This window comes from Acinonyx jubatus, chromosome B4 (genome assembly GCF_027475565.1).
Source record: "Acinonyx jubatus isolate Ajub_Pintada_27869175 chromosome B4, VMU_Ajub_asm_v1.0, whole genome shotgun sequence".
In the NCBI taxonomy this organism is placed as follows: domain Eukaryota; kingdom Metazoa; phylum Chordata; class Mammalia; order Carnivora; family Felidae; genus Acinonyx; species Acinonyx jubatus.
The window spans coordinates 66,624,695-66,633,096 of NC_069387.1; the positions used below are offsets into that span (position 1 = coordinate 66,624,695).

Here is an 8,402-nt window from a genome sequence, read left to right on the forward strand (position 1 = left end):
GTCTCTCCCTGGCTAAGCAGATACCGCATTGCTAATTAGATGCTGCTTCATCCTCATTACCCTCCTCATTGTCATCAGTTCGCGCTGACAGAGGCATGGTGGGTAGTGAGAGATCATGTGGTCTCTGGAGTCACAGGCCTCCAGAGACTTGTCGGGTCCTGCTTCTGTGACATGCTGGTTATGTGGCCTCGAGCAAGTTATTTAGCCTTTGTTAACTTTCTCTCATTGCAGACATGGAGGTTTGTAGTATTTTGTAAGATTGTTATTGAGGATCAAATGAGAGAACGCACAGAAGCATTTCATAAATTCTAAAATGTTATGTAATATTTGTACTAGTTTAACTGTCTTCTGTTATATACAGCAAAAAAACTCAGAAAGAAATTGTCTAGAATGTAGTGGCTCTCTGGCAGCACATATTTTTGCCTCCCTTGCCAGAACAAGAAAGAGGAAGAAAAAAAAATCTTCCTGCCCTACAATAAACTAAAGGCTTTTAAACGGTGTGACATTTCCATGTCATTTATCTGGTCGAATTGCAACTTTAACCATTTTTACTTTTTCTTGGTTGTTCATTCCTTCTATTAGTTCATTCTGCATCCATCCATCCTCTGTCTACTTAACAAACTGCCTACTTTGTTAGCTAGGCATTTTTTTCTAGATAGGTTCTTATCTATCTACACTTGTATCTGCTAGATAGATAGGTACTTATCCATGGTGACTCTTTACTGGATTGTGGGTATATTGAAAAGACATGGTCCTTGTCCTTAAGAAACCACATTTGCAGTCTAGTGTCAGGGACACACTAACTAACGAATACGATTTGATACTTAATGAGGTCTGTAGTGTTACAGGTATACCAGTGCGGGAAAGGGAATGACTGGTATATTTTGATAGGTCAGGGAAGTATTCCAGAGGAGCTGACATTTAAGTTAAATAAACATCAAATGCTAAGTAGAAGTTTGCCATGAAGGTAGGGCCTATGCTAGCCAGTCTGTTTGCAAGAAATGAAGAATAGTGACATTCTTTTGTCCCTCTAGGTTTTCTTATGCAGCTTTCAGTGATTCCAACATCATAGCAGTGGTGGTGGACACGGCTCTCTACGTTGCTAAGAAAAATAGCCCATTTGTGGAAGTATGGGATAAGAAGACTGAAAAACTCTGTGAACTTATAGACTGTGTGCACTTTTTAAAGTAAATTGTTTTCTTTAAATTGTATTTTACTATGGAAAGAACTCAGTGTGAAATTAACCCTCTTAACAAATTTTTAGGTGTACAACATATTATTGTTCACTATAGGTACAATGTCATTGGTTCTTATTTTGTGCTTATTAGAGCCGTTTTTATACTTCAGACTTAGAGAGGCAGTATGGCTAATTTTACTTTGTTTCTACCTCTAACTAGAACACTAAACAACTCAGAAACAAAATTGCTAATTCTTTTCAGCACCATCTCTTGGTATCTAGCAAGTAGTTTCATTTTGGAAAACTAAAAAAAAAAATAGGAACATGATATATATGGTTTCTTCAAGATATTACAAAGAATATTCACCAATGAAAAAATAGTACGTTATTGAAAGTGATCATACTGGATTTCTTGCTGACTGTACATTTAGTAGTGTTACAATATCAAAGTTTACTACTTGTAATTAGACTACAGGTCCAAGGATACTTTGTTCTAAAGAGAAAGTCACAAAACAATTTAAAAAATGGGGGAAACCTACTGGACTGACCAATGCACGAACTGCTTAAGGATGAAGGATCAAGACACCAGACTGACAACCAGTTCTTAGTCTAATCCAGCACATCTCAGACTTTAAATCACGCACATCTTTTGTGTGCTGCTGGTGGGAAAGGGGACCACTCAACCTTATTTGGGGACGGGTAGAGAGAGAGGGAGACACAGAATCTGAAGCAGGCTCCAGGCTCTGAGCTGTCAGCATGGAGCCTGAACTCACCAACCACAAGATCATGACCTGAGCTGAAGTCGGACGCTTACTGACTGAGCCACCCAGGCGCCCCTGTTTTATCTTGTTTTTATGTATAGATTTTTTATTCTCTGGAGAACATTTAGATTACACACTGTATCTATAAAATGAAACTTCAAGGTTGACTTTCCCAGAATGTTTTCATTTTTCTCTGGATGGTAAGGAGATTGACATTCTGAAGTGTTGACAGTTCTGCCTGGTAAAGGTTCCCTTACTTCCTGAAGTCCTAAAAGTATTAGAACTGTTTTATTTCCGGACACCTCATTTTCGTCATGAATTATTCATTGGCTCAGAGAAACATTTAGTGGTTTGTATTGATATCTTTACATGTAAATGATTAAAATTTAATTTTCCTTTGTAACTTTTAGACTTCATGGAAAGAAACTTTTTCTATTTATATTGGGCAAATTTATTCTTTTCTTTTACACTGGGTTATATAGGCTTATTATTTATAAAAATTATATCCATTTTTAAAGTTTATGTATTTATTTTGAGAGAGAGAGAGAGAGAGAGAGAGAGAGAGAGAGAGAGGGAGAGAGGGGGGGGGCAGAGAGAGAATCCCAAACAGGCTCCACTCTGTCAGCGTGGAGCCTGATGCAAACCTGAGCCAAAATCAAGAGACAGATGTTTAGCCAACTGAGCCACTTTATTTTATCCATTTTATTTACTTTAGAATTTCTTGAAGGGGCTGTGTTATCTTTGATAATTTATGTTTCAAGGAGAGAAGCCACTTTGATGTTCTGTATTTAGCAACACTCGTTTTGTAGAATTTTAATGATATATAATGTATACTATTATGTATTCATAATTTAAAATGCTATATATAGTGTGCATGTGTAGACATCTGCTTTATCTCTTAATTGTTGATAAAATTATTAATGCATACTTTATGGTTTTAGGGAGGAAATGGTAAAAGTAAACACAGAATCAAAACACAAAATATCTTATTCTGGGAGAGTGAAAACTCTCTGCCTCCAGAAGAACACTGCCCTCTGGATAGGAACTGGAGGAGGCCATGTTTTACTCCTTGATCTTTCAACTCGTCGAATTATACGTATAGTTCACAATTTTTGTGATTCTGTCAGAGTCATGATGACAGCACAGTTAGGTAAGTTTCTTTCCTTTCAATCTTTTGTGATATTGTCTAAGACTTTAAAAATATGCTTTTATTTTTAATTTTAGTCTCACTCTCTAATGCCATTGGACATGTCTCAGAAGGTCACATCATGAAACATAGAACTGGGATGCATTTTAATAGGGTCATTAAAAAATGGAGGGAATGGATGCTTTCAGTCCCATTAGAGAAGATTATTGTAGCCGAGCACCGATTCTCGGTTCTACTTTCTCTGTATCTAAGGCAAAAGAGGAAATAGATAATTTTGAGTATTTTTAACTTAAAAATATTTTTGTAATGTTTCTTTATTTATTTTGAGAGAGAGAGAAAGAGAGTGAGTGGTGGGGGAGGGGCAGAGAGAGAGAGCAAGAGAGAGAGAGAGAAATTCCCAGTGGGATGCTCACACTCACAAACTGTGAGATCATGCATGACCTGAGCCACATCAAGAGTCATAGGCTTAACTGTCTGAGCCACCCAGGCACCCTGAGTATTTTTAACTTTTTAACAAAAGGTATTAAAGCAAATGCTTATTTTAACCAATTTAAATTTCCTACCCTTCTTAAATTTGGTTTTTCATTCTATCAACAAATTTATATGCTTGTAACAATATATGCTGAACTCTACAATCTGCAGGTATTGACAATCATGATGTTTTATGCACACTTTTATGTCTTTTCTTGCTCCTACTTTTCTATTTAAGTATGAAGAAATCATAACAGCACATGAAATATATTTTCTACATAAATACATTCCATTTTTTCTTTTAACTAATTATTAGGCTTAGAGAATAGTATTAACATATATACAAAGTTGATCACCAAAATAACATGGGATTAGGTTCTGCAAAACGAGAGTTTATATAACTTTAGTAAGTAAGGCCTAGTGTGTTTGACAGGTGAAGCAAATGGTCAGTTCCTTTTACAGGAATATATTAAGGAGGGACAAGTGTTACTCCTTACTCTCACCCATTTTTTATGACTGGATGTTGAAATTGCACAGGAGTTACACTAGATGCTGTGAGTGATTGGTGACTCTCAGCATACCAGCGTTGTATCTCACAACAATAGTGGGTTGTCTCTCTACTTTTATTCTACCAAGGTTGTTAAGTCCTTTAATTTGTCTGTACTTTTGTACCCAAATCATTGTTCATTACTGAAATTATGTGGAATTTCAGTGGTTTAATTGATTTTTAAAGTAAAGATAAATTTAAACATAATCCACAGGTGCGGCAGGTACAATGTGGCTTCACCTCACCTTTGTAGCCTCTGCCATTTATCACATTGCTCTCAGTGCTTTCTGATCTGGAGAATGTTCAGTCCCTCTGGGATACCATGCTTCACACTGCCTCAATGTTTTTCATGTGCTGCTCATTCTTTGCTTATTTAATTTCTGTAGTTAATTAAGCCAAGAAGGTACACTAACTCTTTTTTCAAAATGGTAGCTCATATGTCAAAACCTTTCAGAAGTGAACACTGCTTAGGTCAAACTTCCCTCTTTGGAGTTCTCATAACATCTCCCTTGCATAGCATCCATCCTGGTCACGATTTTTTTTTTTTCATTAGTGTCAATCTCCTCACTAGAATATAAACTCCATGTAGGTTGAGTCTGCATGTTTTTTGTTTACTTCTTTACTCCCCAGGGCCTTGCCTCCTGTGTAGAAGACGTATGACAAATATTTGTTGAGTAAATTAGTGAGTGACTTGAGAAGAAAGTATGGTTCTGTGGCAGAGTATCAGTATATCATCCATCCAACTTTGTATCCAAATGATTCACATTTGACTAATGCCAAAGCAGTTTCACACACATCTCATTTAATATTATAACTCTGGGTGTATAAATATTAGACCCATTTTTCAAAAGTTAAATTATTTTCTCAGATTAACACAATTAATAAAAATTATAGCAAGGAATGGGCCACAAATTTTCCAACATTAAATAATTGCTGATCTTGGAGCATTTTATTCAGTATAATTGAAGTGTCTCCTAAAAAGCAGAATTATACGGTAATTTCTAATGACTTTTTAAAGTTCATCTTATTACATTGTTTTAACAGAAGACTCATATATTTTTTTTTTAAAGGAAGCCTTAAAAATGTCATGCTGGTTTTGGGGTATATCCGGAAAAGTACTGAAGGCACACAACACCAAAAAGGTAGTGTTTAATAAGATACTGTATTCCAAACACAGTACAATGACACTGATGATTATAACATGTTATGTGTTTTATACATTTATGATAAATATAACATATACTATAATACTTCAAGCATTTTAAATTGGTAGCTTCTTTATAGTGTAAATAATTTAAACATAAGTCCTCAAAATTAAGTTTTAGTAGTTGAGTAGTATTTTTTCAGATGAAGTAGAAATATCAACCACTGTAAAATGAGAAGTAGCCCAAATTTAAACTAAACGTGGTTATTTTTCCTTACAGTTTACCTATATCCATATGAGCTCTGATTTTGAACAGTGTTTGAAAAAACTATTTCTTTCAGAAAGTGAAACATCAGGTTATTAAAAGTTCACACTCTTTTTGAAATGTAGTTGTTTCTGTAATACACTTTAAACATTTTCCAAATGTAGTTTCTTATGAATGGCAGTGATTTAGTAAATTTTTATAGCTGTATTTATGTATATGTTTGTATAAGACAACTAAATATAAATGAACAAAATTGAAATAAAATAAAATAAAGAGGCCTTATGGCAGATCTTTGAACCATTATTTCATTTTTTTCCTTTGTAGAGATACAGTCTTGTTTGTCTGTTTGGGATATCAACCTTCCACATGAAGTGCAAAATTTAGAAAAACATATTGAAGTAAGAAACGAATTAGCTGAAAAAATGAGAAGAATATCTGTTGAATAAGAGGGATGTTGGAGATCTTTGCCTTTGGATGCGAAAATTATTCTCCTGTAAATATTTCTTTAAAAATGTTTACATATGAAAAGGACACTTCCACTTTTTGAAAAAGCTCATGTGTATATGAAGGAATGTTTATATATTTTATTTTATTTTAAATATAAATATGTGTAAAAATAATTTCACTGGAAATGTTTTAAAGAATTATTTAAAATATGACATTGTATTTCCCACATCCTAATTAATTTTGTGGGTTAAGTAATGAAAGGAAAGCTAAAAAGTACATAATTGCAGGACTCATACCAAAATTTACAAAGTGATTAATTTTTTGTTTTTATCCATAACGAAAGTAAACTTTATTTAAAATTCTGCATTTAAACGGGACTGCTGTTTTATTACTTTCTAGGTATTTTGCAAAGTAGAATAGTAATATTAGGACTGGTTCACATGTAATACATTCCTTCTTAAATTCCTTTTAAATGCACGTCTCATACATGCTTGTAAACTGAATTTTCACCAATAAATCCCTTCATTGGAATGTGCATCCTTTTTGTTGCTGATGCAAACAATGCGTTTCATGCATCTTCCCTCCATTTAAAAGAAAATGTCACGGAAAGTGCTGATGAGGAAATATAACATATTGTTCTCATTCCCAGTAAAGACACGGCCACTTTCTCTTTTCCTGTTGTGCAGTTCAATCTTTGAATGTGGATACCCTGAAATTTGTATACTTGGTGTGAATACAGTGTTCAGTTTTCAAGTGATATTTTTTATGTTTTAATTCGGATTTTCAGTGGTAAGCCAGACCGCTGGTTACTTGTTTCTAACCTGCGCCCTAACATTTCTACCCACCTTCTTCCTAAATTTGTGATTCTGCAAATCCTGCATCACTCAGGAAGAAACCCTATTTCCAGAATTATAGAATTCCACAACTCCCACTGTGACTGTGGGGGCAGGTTTATAACACTCTTTATTTTGATGAAGAAGAAAGGAGTTTCAGGTTATGACAGGTAAAAATACCTGCTAACCTTGTCTTCTAAATTATACCTAAATTGTTTGAATATCTTCCCACAGTAGGAGTGTCAGGGCCAAGTGTCTAGGTAACAATTTGAGTGACATTTATGTCTTAAGGAAAAACTTTTTTGGTAAATCCATTGGCCCTCGCCAATAGTCATAAATTCAAACAATTCTCTATGACAGGATAACTTGTCCATTTAATATTCTCAGAACTCACCAGTGTTGTATTATAGGATGATTTTAAAAATAATGGACGAGTTTGTTCCTGTGATATTTCTCATTGTTACTTTGTATTTATTGTAATTTTTTTACCAAGAAAATTATGAAGAAATACGTAAATGAACATTATATTTAAATGGAATAATAAATATTCTTAAAGCATGTTTAAGAATTTTAAAACTTTGTGATAATGTTTTATTTTTCACATATAGCTCTGTATCTGTCTAATACGAAATTTTTTATTAGCCTGTGTATGGGACATCTAAAAAATGCTAACTAAAGTTTTCTCTTGGGGATTTATTCAGTTGCCTGTAGTACACATAGTTTTTAGGATCCCAGAATAAAACCTGATAGGCCTGATATATTCCATTTTCAAATTCTCATAAAAATTTTCTTAAAATAGAATTGTTCCCTCTTGAGTACTGAAACAAAAAATGACTTTAGAACAGTTTATTTAAAAAATTGGCAGACTCATTTTAAGTTTTCCCTGATTAGAACCCCCAAATGAGCTACTTATCATTATAAAAACATAAGCGTTTGTCTTTTTTTAATTGGATCATCTTTTTTAGGACATTCTGTCAATCTCTACATTTTATGTATGTATGTATGTATGTATGTTTGTATGTATGTATTTATTTGTTTTTCATTTACATCCAAGTTAGTTAGCATATACTGCAATAATGATTTCAGGAGTAGATTCCAGTGATTCATCCCCTGCTTATAACACCCAGCGCTCATCCCAACAAGTGTCTTCCTTAATGCCCCTTACCCATGTAGCCCATGCCCCCACAACCCCTCCAGCAAACCTCAGTTTGTTCTCTGTATTTAAGAGTCTCTTATGTTTTGTCCCCCTCCCTGTTTTTGTTTTATTTTTGCTTCCCTTCCCTTTTTTTTTTAATATAATTTATTGTCAGATTGGTTTCCACACAACACCCAGTGCTCATCCCAACAGGTGCCCTCCTCCATGCCCATCACCCACTTTACCCTCTCCCCCACCCGCCATCAACCCTCAGTTTATTCTCAGTTTTTAAGAGTCTCTTATGGGTTGCCTCCTTCCCTCTCTGTAACTTTTTCCCCCCTTCCCCTCCCTGATGGTCTTCTGTTAGGTTTCTCAGGATCCACGTATGAGTGAAAACAAATGGTGTCTTCCTTTCTCTGCCTGACTTATTTCACTTAGCATAGTACCTTCCAGTTCCATCCACGTTGCTGCAAAT

General features: G+C 34.6%; 1 protein-coding gene across 2 annotated transcripts in view; it reads left to right on the forward strand.

Annotated features, from left to right (window-relative positions):
- LRRK2 (leucine rich repeat kinase 2) overlaps positions 1-7,368 on the forward strand; it is a 137,299-nt gene extending 129,931 nt beyond the window's left edge. For both annotated transcript variants that reach the window (XM_027035906.2, XM_053226126.1), the window contains 4 exons: positions 1,035-1,187; positions 2,880-3,088; positions 5,174-5,245; positions 5,837-7,368. In XM_027035906.2, coding sequence (XP_026891707.2) covers positions 1,035-1,187; positions 2,880-3,088; positions 5,174-5,245; positions 5,837-5,958 — 556 coding nt within the window. In that variant the 3' untranslated portion in view covers positions 5,959-7,368. The remainder of the gene's footprint in view (positions 1-1,034; positions 1,188-2,879; positions 3,089-5,173; positions 5,246-5,836) is intronic.
- The last annotated feature ends 1,034 nt before the right edge of the window (positions 7,369-8,402 follow it).